This window comes from Trachemys scripta, chromosome 3 (genome assembly GCF_013100865.1).
Source record: "Trachemys scripta elegans isolate TJP31775 chromosome 3, CAS_Tse_1.0, whole genome shotgun sequence".
Taxonomy (NCBI): Eukaryota; Metazoa; Chordata; order Testudines; family Emydidae; genus Trachemys; species Trachemys scripta.
Window position 1 is genome coordinate 50,291,810 of NC_048300.1, and position 16,310 is coordinate 50,308,119.

Genomic DNA, 16,310 nt, shown 5'->3' on the forward strand with positions numbered 1-16,310 from the left:
TTAATTTATTATTTCCTGTGTATTTAACAATGTTACGTGAACCAAAATATAAACAAAAATGAATACTATAACTTCAAACATATGAAGATTTTATTTTTTCATATTTATTTAAAATCATGTTGTCTTCCAGAACTTAACAAACATGGTTGCCCAGGTATGTGTTGAAATCCACAAAAGTGCATCTACAACAATGGAGAAATATTTGAAGGAAACTAAAAGGCACTACTACATCACTCCTAATAGCTATTTGCAATTCATAGACACCTTTTTAAGCATATTACAGAGCACAAAAAAGAAAAGTCTGTTTAACAGGTGAGAAATTAATAACATTTTCCCATTGTGCTCTGTTGCAATGTACAGCCACATAAAATATCCTGCTTCAAAGGAGCAAAATATCAAAACCAAACACAATGGGTCAAATTTTCAAAACTGGACACCTAAAATATCCTTGTAAAATCTATGAGCATGTATGCACTAATATTGTGCAATAGAATACAGATGTGTAAGAGTGATTGCATGCACAATTACCCATTTAACATGCATAATTTTATATGCGAAGTTACCTGATATTATTTCTAGGACTGTCAATTAATCACAATTAACTCATGCGATTAACTCAAAAAAAATGAATCGCGATTAATTGCAGTTTTAATCACACTGTTAAACAATAGAATACCAATTGAAATTTATTAAATATTGTGGATATTTTTCTACATTTTCATATATATTATATTCTGCGTTGTAATTGAAATCAAAGTGTATATTATTTTTATTACAAATATTTGCACTGTAAAAATGATAAAACCAATAGTATTTTTCAATTCACCTCATACAAGTAGTATAGTGCAATCTCTTTGTCGTAAAAGTGCAACTTACAAATGTAGATTTTTTTGTTACATAATGCACTCAAAACAATGTAAAACTTCAGAGCCTACAAGTCCACTCAGTTCTACTTCTTGTGCAGCCAATTGCTCAGACAAACAAGTTTGTTTACATTTAAAGGATATAATGCTGCCCACTTCTTATTTAGTGTTACCAGAAAGCGAGAACAGACATTCACATGGCACGTTTGTAGCTGGCATTGCAAGGTATTTTTGTGCCAGATATGCTAAACATTCATATGTCCCTTCATGCTTTGGCCACCATTCCAGAGGACAGTAATGTGTTAATTACATTTATGACTGAACTCCTGGGGGGGAAGAACTGTATGTCTCCTGCTCTCTGTTTTACCCGCATTCTGCCATATATTTCATATTACAGCAGTCTCAGATGATGACCCAGCATGTTGTTCGTTTTAAGAACACTTTCACTGCAGATATGACAAAACATAGAGAAAGTACCAATGTGAGATTTCTAAAGATAGCTACAGCAGAGACCCATGATTTAAGAATCTGAAGTGCCTTCCAAAATCTGAGAGGGATGAGGTGTGGAGCATGCTTTCAGAAGAGCAACACTCCGATGTGGAAACTACAGAACCTGAACCATCAAAAGAGAAAATGAACCTTCTTCTGGTGACATCTGACTCAGATGATGAAACTGAACATGCGTTGATCTGCACTGTTTTGGAAGTTATCGAGCAGAACCCAGCATGGATGTATGTCCTCTGGAATGGTGGTTGAAGGACGAAGGGATTTATGAATCTTTAGCGTATCTGGGACGTAAATATCTTGCAACACCGGCTACAACAGTGCTATGCAGACGCCCGTTCTCACTTTCTGGTGATATTGTAAACGAGAAGCAGGCAGCATTATCTCCTGCAAATGTAAACAAACTTGTTTGTCTGAGCGATTGGCTGAACAAGAACTAGGACTGAGTGGACTCGTTGGTTCTAAAGTTTTACATTGTTTTATTTTTAATGCAATTATTTTGTACATAACTCTACATTTGTAAGTTCAACTTTCATGATAAAGAGATTGCACTACAGTACTTGTATTAGGTGAATTGAAAAATACTATTTCTTCTGTTTTTTACAGTGCAAATATTTGTAATAAAAATAAATATAAAATGAGCACTGTACACTTTGTATTCTGTGTTGTAATTGAAATCAATATATTTGAAAATGTATAAAATATCCAAAAATATTTATATAAATGGTATTCTATTATTGTTTAACAGTGCGATTAATCGCACGATTAATCACAATTATTTTTTTAATCGCTTGAAAGCCCTAATTATTTCTAAAGATCCCAAAGTCAATATATAATAACTTATATTTTATTTAATCTTCACACTGTCCATATATTAGAGGATGTTTCAAAATATTAAAAACCACCTAAAATGCATTTGTTACACTAGAGGCACCCAATCAGGTGGAAGTAGTTGTAAATTATATTTCCCTGAACAAGCTAATCTCTCCCTGGGGCAACAAAATTACCCCCACAATCCTGTGTCTATCCTGCAACACCGTCTTTACTGTTGGGACCCCATAATAACCCTGCCAGGTATGATTCCTAAGTGGACGTGGTAAATCAGCTCAACTCTGGATTCCCTTCCCAGACAATCTCTCCAGCCCATACTGCAAATATTTGGGCTGTGTTGGCCTTTTGTGGGCCCTTCATTGGAGGGGAGGTTGTAGCAGATTTCCACTGCTAAAGCCTACCCCTCCACCCCTTCAGTCAGATTTTCCCAGAGCAGAAGTTAGCATAGACCATTGAATGAAACTGGGCTGTTATCTTTAATGACAAATAAAATAAAAGAACAAAACTAGATAATGCATATTGCAACTTAATTTTTATTTTTAGGGCTTGTTTTTACAATGGTCTGGCCAAGCTTCTGGAAGCAACATCATTGGTTGCAGAAATGCAAGAAGAGTTGCTTACCCTGGGCCCTCAGATAGAGCAAAAATCAAAGGTATGTTTTGATTACAAATTACTTTCTGTAGTGGGCTTTAAAAATCTTCTGTGACCTCCCATTCCACCTCCTCCTCTCCACAAAATTCAGGACCTAAAACCTACTTGTTATATCACCCTTGCCAATGAGTTACATTATACCCTTTCTCCTTCAACACTTCCGTGGCTGACAGGAGATTCAGACACAGTAAAGAAAAGTCAGTTTCCTGGTTGGCTCATGAGAAAAAGAAAAAATACAATGCATTTCTGAAATGTTTCAATCTTCTCACTATTCTGTCATCTCACCAACTGTATTTGAAATTCTGCAGTAAAAATGTTTTGTAAAGGAAAACCTTTTTTTTTTTTTTTTTTTTTTCCTGTTAGGAGATAGAAGAACTCGTGGAAAAACTTCATAGAGACTCACTAGTAGTGGAGCAGGTTCGAACTCTTGTTAAACAGGATGAAGAAATCATGGCTGAGGAAACAAAAGTTGTGGAAGAATATGCTCGGGTACTGAGTCTCTTGTGGTCTCTTACAGGTTTTGGTTTCTATGGGCCTATTTTTACAAAGCATTAAGAACACTCTGGGCATTAACGACCTTGCAAGATCCTGTTCTATCTATGGGTAAAAATAAGTAGTTCCAAAAAGTGCAAAAATTTTCATATGCCTTCAGCATAGATATTGTTTTTTAAGGAATCTTCACCATATTATAAAATTTAAAGTAATAAAAACTGAAAGATCTCTGTTTTAGTTCTTTAGTTCTTTAGTTCAAGCATGATTCTGATTAGAAAAGTAACTATGCATGAACAGCATCTTAGTACTTCACACATCATCTTTTTGTGTGTCTTACTCGCAAAACAAACATTTTCCTACTGGTGGTTACAGTGTACAGAAAACTGGTTTTGTTCAAGTACATATTGCCAAAAGAAAATGCCAACTCTAATCTTTTTCTGTGGGCGGTGGGTTTTTTTTTTTTTTTTATTATTTTAAAAAAAATAGCAAGCAACTGAAGAGCTAAATGCTGTTTTGCCAGCTTTAGAAAAGGCCCTCGCTGCTCTAGATGCATTGGACAAAGCTCACATTGCAGAACTCAGGTAGGTCTGTTTTCTTTTAAAACTTTGCTATTAGTTGGAACAGTGACAATCTTCAGTTCTGGAACAATAATGCTGGCAAATTACACAACAGAGCAAAGGTTTCCACCGGAGTTCCTTCCATACAGAACATCCAGAACTAAAGAAAATGATTTTGAAAGTGCAAACAATGCAATCTTGCCTACATTTCAAGCTGACTCACTCTTTTACTCTTAATTCTTTATGCTTTCATGTGTCAAATTAGTTCCTATGGGTTAGTTTATTCTCTTTCTAAATCAAGACACAGACATGGCCACCACCCCTATATTGGGTCAAAAGGGACTTGTCAGAATTTTCATTTTCTACACAGACCTTTCTCAGGGAAAAGGGGTGAAGGATGGTGTCATCAGATCTCTGTTGTTTTTCCTCTATTAATATAGGTTTGTTTTTATTTTCTTCTCTATTCTATTAATATAACAATATAGTACTTTATAGTATAGTTATATACTAATTGGTAAGAATACAGCAATTGGTATTAATTTATAAATTAAAATAATAGTTCAGACTATTGAACCATCTAATCCAGTAACCTGTCTTTGAGGTGGGCCAATACTGGATGATTTAAATGAAAATATACAGTACCATATTTTGTATGAAACTGATCGTTATTAATTTCTCAAATGTTTCTTTGTTTTTATAGAGTATATACTCATCCTCCTCCTCTTGTACTAACTGTTATGAATGCAGTTTGCATTCTTCTGCAAAAAAAACCTAGTTGGGCAACAACAAAGCTCCTCCTTGCAGATGCAGGATTCCTCAAAAAATTGGTTACTCTGGATAAAGATAATCTACCAGAAAAGGTAAAGGGATGATATAGTCCCCAATAATTCATCTTCACTTCTTCTAGGATTCTTCAAAGGATGTTGATTTTGTCTTGATAAAGACTGAATTTTGTATAATAACTTTGGGCCAGATTCAGTCCCATGTTGCAGCCCCTTTATGCCACTGTGGCAGGATTAAGAGGCTACAAAGGGGACAGAGGCAGAAACAACTGCTGCAGAATCCTACTGTCATAGATAGGCTTTCTCTTCCCAGCATAGACCTGAGATAATACCTTTATGCTGGACTCCCTGGCAGCTCCAGAAGTATGGGCCTTGTCAGGGGCAGGATAGGAGGGTGAGGAAACAGAAAGTCATGAGCACACTGTGCTGTGTGCCACTGTAATTGTCCATAGAGGGCTATTACAAACTGACACAATTTAGATTAGCTCGTGGGCTGCTCTGAGTTGAAATGAGGACTGAGGACAGAACAGAGGAGGTGCAGAGGTGGTTTAAAGCTTCCTTTCTCCCCAACTCAACTGGTTTAGTGCTCAATGAAGAACTGGAGGAACACAGAACCTCCCCTTTCTATCAGTATGTAGAAAAGAATGGATGAGTGTAATGCTTTTAGAAAAAATTAAACCAGTAGTTTCTTCGTTGAGTGCTTGTTGGTATATATATTTCAGTTTTGGTGCGCATGCTCCCCATGTGTTTTTTTGGCCAGCATCTGTTTGGGGCTGCACTGCACCCTGAGTGTCCTTGTGGTCTCATATTGAGAGCATCAAAGGTGGAGGTGGTCCACCTGCAACTCATTTCCTTCTCACTGCCTGTGGCTGTAAAACAGAGCTTCCTAGTATCCATGATATATCTCTTTTTAGCTTATTATACTAGTTTTTTTGCACATATTAGTGTTAATTTAGGAAAAGATAGGATTAGTTGCCTGTTGGCAAAATTTTTATAAGTTTTTGTTGTTCAGGAAGTTTTTAAATCTCACTTCCCTCAGCAGAATTTTCTTCTTAATATCAAGGTTTAGGGGTGTTGTAATGGTTTGGGGGACCTGCCTACATACAACTTCTGAATTCTCTTTGATATTTTGAACTCAGTATACATCTATATCGAATAATAACCTCCATTTTGTTTTCTAAACACCATGGCAATTGTAAAAACTGTTCTGTGCCTTCACCTTGTGTGAGGCAAACCCACAACCAGACTACCTCTGCTCACTCAGCTGCCAAGATTCACCCCTCCAACAGAGCCTGCAGTGACTCAGCACTCAGGCATGCTGTAGCAGCCTATCCCTGAGCAGGGCCTGGGTCAAATAAGCCCAAGGCACAGATATTTTACTGATGGCACCAGATTTTAGGTTAGTCTGTGCTACAGCACTGCTCAGCCAGGAACCCTACTCACTGCGGTCTCACTGTGTTATAGACTCCCTCTGCTTCCAGCTGCCTTTGGTGCAATTCCTGCCCCGGTGCAATTCCTGCCCCAGCCTTACCTGAGCCTTGTTCCAGCTTGCTTCAGCCTTGTCCGTACCCTAGTCCAGTTGTGCTCCAGCCCTGTTACTGACCCACTCCAGCCCTGCATCCACCTCCTGACCCCCCAGACCCTCAGACTGACTCCCACCCAGCTTCAATCTTTGGCCTGAATTGAGACTCCAACTATAATCCTGATTTGGTTTGTCTCTGGACTCTGACCCCAATTCTGACCCACAGCCTCTCCCTAACTCAGCCCAGACCCAACTCTAGGGCTGTCTTCGACCCTTGTACCTGTTCTTGACCACCTCTCTAACTACCAGGTCTGCCCGCCTCAACCCAGAGCCTGACAGTTTGCACAGACTCCGTACCAGGCACTGGTGAGGACTCAGCTGGAATATTGTGTCTGCACTTTCAGAAATATATGGACAAATTGGAGAGGGTCCAGAAGAGAGCAACAAAAATGATAAAAGTTTTAGAAAACGTGACCTGTGAGGAAAGGTTAAAAAAACTGGGTATGTTTTGTCCTGAGAAAAGAAGACTGAGGGACAACCAGATAACTGTCTTCAAATATGCTAAGGGCTGTTATAAAGAAAATGATCCTATTGGGATCCAGGAAGTCGGCGGGTGGAAGCCCATTGCTAAAGGACCTCCCCCCAGTCTAAGGGGGGGATCCATAGGACCTGGAAGCCAAGTGATTCCGGGGCACAACTAATGAAATAACAGGGACAGGAATGTGGTCAAAGGATCAAACGAAGGGAACCTGACGGGGACACCGAGCAGAGAACCTCAGGAAAAAAAAACTAACTGGACAAATATACCATTGTCTATAGATTTAAGATGAAGTCCAATTTTTCCATCCTGATCTTTACACACAATTATTTCACGGATGCCTTGTTTAATCTCTGCTCTGCGAATTCCAACATCATTTCCAGTTACTGGAGCCACCATATAATTCACAGTGGAGGGTCTTGTTACCAGCTGCCCCTGAGATTGTGTACTTGCAACCATTGGCAAGTTTTTATGTACCTCTTCTTCATTAAGACTCAGACCCATGTACTCGGAAAGTTCTGGGTATAGTCTGGGATAGAGGCTTCCATCTTGAGTGATGGGAGCAGAAGCTTCAGACAAAATTGCTGGATTGGCAGGGTTTGAAGAAAAGGCAGTCTGAGCCTGAATTACCTTGTCCACTTTCAGATCTTCCGGAGAAGGATAGAAAGACATTTTTGTGCAATTTTCACGGGCAAAGTGGAGGCGGTGGCAGTGCCGGCAGCTGCTGTTCCCAGGCCGCTATCAGCGGCGGCTCCAGCTCTTGGCGACACGGCTCTGCTAAGGGAGTGGCGTTGTTGTTGTTCTCCATGTTCACTGTTTGTTGTTCTCCATGTTCACTGAAGATAGAATAAGAAGTAATCGACTTACCTTTCAGCAAGGGAGATTTAAGTTAGATATAAGGAAAAACTTTCTAACTGTAAGGATAGTTAAGTAATGGAATAGACTACCAAGGGAGGTTGTGGAATCCCTATCATTGGATGTTTTTAAGAACAGGTTAGACAGACACCTGTCAGTGATGTCTAGGTCTACAGGGTCCTGCTTCAGCACAGTGGAATGGAGTAGGTGACTTCTCAAGGTCCCTTCCAGCCCTATATTTCTATGATACTATTCTGTTATATAAATACTATGTAAATCTAACTGAAGACAGTAAAATTCCTATGGATTTACAACAGTGAAAATGAGATCATAATCCTGCCCAAAGTATTTATAGTGTTTTTTTTCTCATCTTCACATAACTAAAAAATATCCAAAAATATTTCCATTGTCTTCTCCTTATGCAATAAAGAATGCTGTAATAACTCTTCAAATCTGTGGAAACTCTAAGTCATTGTTCTAATATTTAACCTATTCATTTTTTTAGGTGTTTCTGCAATTGAAAAGATATGTAAGATCACCTGACTTTAGCCCATCAAAAGTGGGACTAGTGTCTATTGCCTGTTGCTCCATGTGTCACTGGATTTTAGCTTTGGATCACTACCATGAAGTACAAAAGGTATCTTATTTAATAAAATTATCATTATTTCCGAAAACTCTTTTAGTATTCCCAGTAAAATACAAGTCCCTATAAGAATATGTTTGGTAGATGATCATCTGTTCTTAGAAAATGATCTTTCATATACAAATGCATTCAACTATAACTGAAATTAGCTATTTAAGTTAGTAGGAACCTTCATATGAAAGTTATTCTACTGGAATACTGATTCAGCCTCTTAGCCAAATAGTTACCCATAATAAAGCTCATGGGCCAAATTCTGTTCTTAGTAATATCTGTGCAATCCATCTAAAGGCAGTAATCTCAAAATAGAAATGGTAAAAATTAATTTGTAAAACCCATGCTACTTATAGTCCAAGAATTCAACTAGATGCCTTAGAGAATGTGGAATAAAAACAGAAATATTAAAATCTGTGCTGACTCAATCTCACTTCCATGTTATGCAAGCTCATAGAAACTGGGCATGATTAAAAAGCCAAATAAATTGAGTACCAATGTATTCTTTACTCTCTCTCATCATATATAAATCTTGAAACATCTATGACCATCCTTAGTGTCCTTCCCAGGATCTTTTCATTCTTGTCTTGTTAGGAGTTTCAATAGAGAGATCTATGATTTAATAGCCCAGAAAACCAATCTTCTGTCTTTTTGAGGTTCTTTCTCTGAATCAGGATTGAGATATATTTGGCGGAGCCATATTGTTCCTGTACTGTGGATAAAGAGAGGTCTAGGCCTTCCTTCCTTCCCTGGGTCCTACCTTCCCATCAGACACTTTTCACCAGTAAATTCACTTTTAAATACAAAAACATCTTTTAAAAATCTTTTATAGAAATTCAATTTTAAGCAAGTTCTAGGTAAAGTAGAAATAGGAATTTAACACTGGCTAAAGAAGAGGGGCAAGATTCAGGTCCCAAGTACTTTTAGATCAGACAATGGACTTGTTTTCAGACCAACTATAGACCCATGCACTTCCCCATGCAGATTGCTCATAGGCTGCTTCTGTAAAAGAAGACATCTACCAGAGATCTCAGACATACGTTGCAACTTCAGAGGTGATTTTTATTTTTATTTACATCTAAAGAAATAAACCAAGTCAGAGAGTGCACTCTCTAAAATATAGAGTCCTGACCCCAGGTCCCACCCTGGAATATTACTCTCCATAGCTCCAGCTGCAGAGGACCTGTGAGGTGTGAACTCTGCAAGATTTGGGGAGTGGGACACAAAAATTATACCTTATGATTCCACTCAGGCCATTTTTGGGCGTGTGTTGTGTGCCATCTGAGCCTTGAATTTAGCTGTAAGAGTGTTTTGCACAATATAGTTATGTTCTTAAATAAAATTCACCTGGCATAAACAGTTGATTCAGTAGACTAGGGTAGTTTAATTAGTTACAGCATGTTTAGTTTGACTAAACTCAATATATATGATAACATAACCGATAATATTTAGGTCTGTCAAGTGATTAAAAATTTAATCACAATTAATCGCGCTGTTAATAGAAATGCAAAAATATTTATATAAATGGTAGTTTTCCACATTTTCAAATATATTGATTTTAATTATAACAAAGAATACAAAGTGTACAGAGCTCACTTACTATTTTTTATTATAAATATTTGCACTGTAAAAATAAAAGCAATAGTATTTTTCAATTCACTTAACTCAAGTATTGTAGTGCAATCTCTTTATCATGAAAGTTGAACTTACAAATGTAGAGTTATGTACAAAAATCATTCCATTAAAAAATAAAACAATATAAAACTTTAGAACCTACAAGTCCACCCAGTCCTAGTTCTTGTTCAGTCAATCGCTCAGACAAACAAGTTTGTTTATATTTGCAGGAGATAATGCTGCCTGCTTCTTGTTTACAATATCACCTAAAAGTGAGAAGAGGCATTTGCATGGCAGTGCATAGCCACCGTTGCAAGATATTTATGTCCCAGATGCGCTAAAGATTCATATGTCCCTTTGTGCTTCAACCACCATTCCAGAGGACATACCATGCTGATGTTGGGTTCTTCTCGATAACGATCCAAAGCAGTGCAGACCAACGCATGTTCATTTTCATCATCTGAGTCAGATGTCACCAGAAGAAGGTTAATTTTCTTTTTTTTTTTTTGGTGGTTCAGGTTCTGTAGTTTCCGCATCGGAGTGTTGCTCTTTTAAGACTTCTGAAAGCATGCTCCACACCTCGTCCCTCTCAGATTTTGGAAGGCACTTCAGATTCTTCTTCGAGTGATTGTTCACGTCCATTACACATTAGGTGTACGCGCGCCGCGTGCACAGACGTCGGAAACTTTTTCCCTTAGCGGCTCCCGTCGGGCCGGCGGGGCCCCCTCCTTCCCGCCAGAGCGGCGCCCCGCTCCAGGGTATATATATCCCTGCCGACCCGACCCCTCCAGTTCCTTCTTACCGTCCGTGGCGGCGTTGGAACAACTCTGTCTCTCGTCTGAGAGTGTCCCTTAGCAATAGTCATTAGAGTTATCTAGCAGTTATCAGTTAGTTGTTGTAGTGTTTAGTCAGTAGTTAACGGCTCATTAGAGTACTTAAAGTTCCTGCCGGGGTTGTTTGTTCAGCCCCGGCCCGGGCGGTGCGGTATGCCACACGCCCAAGGTTTTAAGGCCTGTGCCACGTGCCATAGGCCTATGCCATTGAGCGACCCCCACGCTTCGTGTCTTCGTTGCCTGGGGGAGGCTCACCAGAAAGAGCGCTGCAAGATCTGCAAGGCCTTTAAGCCCAGAACTAAAAAAGAGAGGGACTTTCGCCTTAAGCAGCTGCTCCTGGAGATGGCGTTACAGCCCTCCACTTCGACGGCACCGTCTGCCTCCGTGCGGAGCACCCCGGCTTCGGTGCGGGAACCGGCGCCGACGGGTCACTCTAAGACCGCGGCACCGACCCAGCTGGGAAATGCACGACGCCGATCGTCTTTGCCGGCGAAAGTGAAGGGCCAACCTAAGGCCCGAGGTCGCTCCCCGCACAAGAAGGCGGCACCGGTAAAGACCTCGAGTGCCCCTAAGGCCGATACAGCCCCAACACGGGCCCCGGTAGTGGCTCTGGCGCCGAAAGGCCCGTCGAGCCCCGGGATGAGCGCGTCGAGCGAGGATGAAGGGCTGGAGGAGCTCGTGGAACAGCCCTCCACTCCGGACACGTTTGAGGCAGCTAAGGACCTCATTGCCTTGTCCGTTGAGGCCCCGGCACGCGCTGAAGGCACCCAGCCTATGCTGCCGCGCAGAGGCAAGCTGGCAATGGTGCGCCCATCACGGTCGCCGTCTCGGCACCGTTCCAGGGACCGGTCCCAGTCGAGCTCCGCCTCGGTGGACTCCCGGTTGCCCTCGGCGCAAGAAGCACCGCAGCAGTCGGGCTTCAGCAAGCGGTCGGCACCGACTCAGCAACCGAGCACCAGTTGGCACCGCGAAGCATCGGCGGCTCGTTACCTGAGGCCGACCAGCCGTAGCCGTTCCCGGTCCTGCGATCACCGGTACCGTTCCAGATCCAGGTCGACGAGGCGCTATTCCAGGTCCTGGTCGTGGAGGCGCTACTCCCCAAGACCGGACCGGCACCGTCCTACGGCTCCACCATGGCCTTCCAGGTCACCGTCCGTGGTCTCGGGGACTGACTCAGACCGATACGGCGGGTATGCCCGTAGGTCACAGGCCAGCAGGGACTACGGTCAGTCCCAGTGGGGCCAGCCGAGCCAATGGCCATTCTGGACACCCTGGGCCTACCACCAACAAGGGCCCCCATCGAGGGCCTCGAGATCCGGGCCATCCCGGTACCGATCCCGCTCCCCGTGGCACCGTCCGCCATCGTATAGGGAGGCAACGGTCTCTAGACCACCGGAGCGGGAAGGAGTGGACTCGGCACCGAGTACGGTACCGTCCCAATCCCACGCGGCGGGTCAGGCCGCAGAGGAACAATTGGCTGATGCCGGATTGCAAGACAATGAGGATGGGCAGAAGGCCCCGACCTCTTCCTCCTCGCCAGATGAGGCGGTAGCGGGCACACTGGTGTCCGGCCCTCCCCCGATTGACCATCGGGCACACCAAGACCTGCTTCGCCGGGTAGCCCTCAATCTGGGCTTGCAAGCGGAGGAGACTGTAGAGCAGGACGACCCCATGGTCGATATCCTGAGCCCAGAGGGCCCCTCCAGAGTCGCTCTCCCGATTATACAGACAGTACAGTCCAACTATAAGACGGTGTGGCAAACACCGGCCTCCAGTGCGCCAACTGCAAAAGGCGTGGAGAGGAAATACTTCGCCCCATCTAGAGGGTTTGACTTCCTCTTTCTACATCCGTCCCCCTGTTCGCTGGTGGTCTCGGCGGTCAACAAAAAGGAGCGGCATGGCCAGCAAGCTCCTGCCCCCAAGGGCAAGGAAGCTAAGAGATTGGACTTATTCGGGAGGAAAGTCTATTCATCGGGGGGCCTTCAACTGAGGATCACCAATCAGCAGGCGATTCTAAACAGGCACAATTTTAACTCTTGGGCATCAGTCGCCAAGTTTAAGGACTCCCTCCCACCTGACGCGCATCAGGAGTTCACGGCCCTGGTGGATGAGGGAATGGCAGTGGCCAAGACCTCTTTACAGGCCGCACTAGACTCAGCCGACGCTGTGGCTAGAACAGTTGCGTCGGGAGTCGTGATGAGGCGTTCGGCGTGGTTGCAGGCTTCAGGTCTCACGCCAGAGGTGCAGACCACGCTGCAGGACCTCCCGTTTGAAGGTTCGGGCTTGTTTTCCGACCAGACGGACGCCAGGCTACATAGCCTTAAGGACTCACGAGTGACCCTTAAGTCGTTGGGTATGCACGCGCCGGTAACGCAGCGTAAGCCCTTTAAACCCCAGCCGCCGCAAAGGCAATACCACCCTCGGCCCCGACACGAGCCGTACCGCCGTCGGGGCAGGGATAACAGGCGGAGACGTAACAACACGCCTAACCAGGGCCAGAGTCACGGCCAGGGCAAGCCACAGCCAGGAAATAAACCAGGCTTTTGAAGCTACGCCCGAGGACAGTGTACCACTTCATATACCGGATCCTCCTCTGGGTTTCAAGGACCGTCTGGCCCATTTCTACCGAGCCTGGTTGCGCATAACATCGGACCGCTGGGTCCTGCGCACAGTGAAGGCGGGCTATACCCTCCAGTTTTCCTCGCCCCCTCCCTGCCATCCCCCCTCCCCGTCCCTCTTCAGGGACCCTTCTCACGAGCAACTCCTCATACAGGAGGTACAGACCCTTCTCGCTGCAGGAGCAGTAGAAGAGGTCCCACCAGACCTAAGGGGAAAAGGATTCTATTCCAGATACTTCCTGATCCCCAAGGCGAAAGGGGGCCTCCGTCCTATCTTGGACCTGCGCGATCTAAACAAGTTTCTGATCAAAGCGCGCTTCCGTATGGTCTCCCTTGGAACTATTATCCCATCCCTGGATCCGGGGGATTGGTATGCTGCCCTCGATATGAAAGATGCCTATTTTCACATCGCAATCAATCCGGCCCACAGACGTTTTCTGCGCTTCGTTGTCGACCAGCGCCATTTCCAATTTACGGTCCTGCCCTTCGGCTTGGCGTCAGCACCACGGGTGTTTACGAAGTGCATGTCCGTGGTAGCAGCCTTCCTTCGAAAAAGAAGGATGCGTGTGTTCCCATACCTGGACGATTGGCAGGTCGGAGGCCGAGGTCCGATCTCACGTGACGCTGGCCCTGCAGACGTTCGACAAGCTCGGCCTCCGGGTCAATGTGCCAAAATCCACGTTAGTCCCCACACAGAGGCTGGACTTCATAGGGGCTACCCTGGACTCGGTAACCGCGCAAGCGAGTCTACCAGAGGCACGGTTCATGTCAATTCACAAAGCCGTAAGCTCGGTCCAAAAATTCCCCACGACAACGGCAAGGTGTTGCATGCAGCTTCTGGGGCATATGGCAGCTTGCACACACGTGGTCAGACATGCCCGCCTTGAGGCTCCGGCCTTTACAGTTGTGGTTCGCCCACACGCATCGCCCCAACAGAGACCCGTTGGATCAAGTAGTCACGATCCCAAACCAGGTGCTCAACTCGCTACGCTGGTGGCTCGATCGCCAACAGGTATGCAAAGGGATCCCCTTCGCTGCCCCACAGCCCACTCTGACGTTGGTAACAGATGCATCGGACCTGGGCTGGGGGGCGCACCTGGGGGAACTGCAGACCCAAGGGCTGTGGTCCAGAGAAGACCAGCTGCTTCACATCAATCTGAAGGAGCTAAGAGCGGTTCGCCTCGCCTGTCAGACCTTCCGCGCCTCCATAAAAGGTCACAGCGTGGCAGTCCTGACGGACAACACTACCGCCATGTTCTATATAAACAAGCAGGGCGGGTCCCGGTCTTCTCCCCTCTGTCACGAGGCACTCCAATTATGGAACTTCTGTATAGCCCATGCGATACACCTCATCGCGATGTATCTTCCGGGGATTCAAAACGGCTTAGCAGACCGCCTCAGCCGATCCTACCGAATGCACGAATGGACGTTGAGGCGAGACGTCCTGCATTCGATCTTCCGGAGGTGGGGCTTTCCCCGGGTGGATCTATTCGCCACCAGGGACAACAGCCAATGCCCTCAGTTCTGCTCGTTCCAGAACCTCAGCCGGGGATCATTAGCAGATGCTTTCATGATCCCATGGGGAGGGAGCCTAAGATACGCCTTCCCTCCATTCCCACTCATACACAAGGTTCTCCTCAAGACCCGCAGGGACAGGGCGACGATCATACTCATTGCCCCGGCCTGGCCACGCCAGCATTGGTTCACGTCCCTGCTGGAACTGTCCATAGCCGATCCAATCACCCTCCCCCTCCATCGCGACCTAGTCACGCAAGACAAAGGTCGCCTACTCCACCCGAACCTGTCTTCACTACATCTCACGGCATGGTATCTCTCTGGCTGAATGATGCAGAACACAGATGCTCTCACCAAGTTCAGCAAATCCTCCTTAATAGTAGGAAGCCCTCTACAAGAGCGACCTACCTGGCAAAATGGAAAAGGTTCTCCCACTGGTGTGAGCCTCAACGCATACAGCCTTTACCAGCCTCAATTCCGTCGATCTTGGACTACCTACTGCACCTCAAGAACAAGGGCTTGCGCCCGCCTCACTTAGAGTTCACTTAGCCGCTATTTCGGCTTTCCATCCGGGAGAGTTGGGAGTGTCAGTGTTCTCCAACCCCACAGTGGCCCGATTCCTCAAGGGGCTGGAAAGGGTGTTTCCCTACTCGCGCCCGCCTGTTCCGGCGTGGAGTCTGAACCTAGTCCTAACAAGACTCATGAGTCCTCCCTTTGAGCCCCTAGCCACTTGCTCCCTCACGCACCTCTCGTGGAAGGTGGCATTTCTCGTGGCCATCACGTCGGCCAGAAGGGTATCAGAATTGAGGGCCCTCTCTTCGGAACCACCCTATACAGTGTTCCATAAAGATAAGGTGCAACTGAGGCCGCACCCTAAATTCCTCCCAAAGGTGGTATCACAGTTTCACATGGGGCAAGACATTTGCCTACCGGTGTTTTTTCCTAAACCCCATACGGACCCTCACCACCGCAGCCTACATACCCTGGATGTCCGAAGGGCGTTGGCATTTTACCTGGAATGGACCAGGTCGTTCCGCAGAACACCCCAGCTGTTCATTGCTATTGCGGAACGTATGAAAGGCTTGCCTATCTCGACACAGCGCTTGTCGGCATGGATTGTGCATTGTATACGCACTTGTTATGAGCTCGCCAATGTTCCGGTCCTGGAGATCCGGGCCCATTCGACTAGAGCCCAAGCGTCCTCAACGGCATACTTGGCGCAGGTCCCTATTCAGGAGATCTGTAAGGCAGCCACCTGGTCGTCCGTACATACGTTCACAGCCCACTACGCGATCCATCACCAGACCAGAGAGGACGCGATGGTCGGTCGGGCTGTGCTACAGTCAGTTGTACCTTGACTCTTACCCACCTCCAATGGTAAGCTTGGGAATCACCTAATGTGTAATGGACGTGAACAATCACTCGAAGAAGAAAGAACGGTTACTTACCTTCTGTAACTGTTGTTCTTCGAGATGTGTTGTTCACGTCCATTACACTTCCC

The 16,310-nt window shown here is 45.2% G+C and overlaps 1 protein-coding gene across 1 annotated transcript in view; it reads left to right on the top strand.

The window, feature by feature from the left end:
- Window positions 1-16,310, top strand: part of DNAH14 (dynein axonemal heavy chain 14) — a 499,756-nt gene that overhangs the window by 388,723 nt on the left and 94,723 nt on the right. The window contains exons 58-63 of the mRNA XM_034764559.1: window positions 131-312; window positions 2,742-2,850; window positions 3,213-3,338; window positions 3,828-3,922; window positions 4,599-4,758; window positions 8,101-8,232. Coding sequence (XP_034620450.1) covers window positions 131-312; window positions 2,742-2,850; window positions 3,213-3,338; window positions 3,828-3,922; window positions 4,599-4,758; window positions 8,101-8,232 — 804 coding nt within the window. The remainder of the gene's footprint in view (window positions 1-130; window positions 313-2,741; window positions 2,851-3,212; window positions 3,339-3,827; window positions 3,923-4,598; window positions 4,759-8,100; window positions 8,233-16,310) is intronic.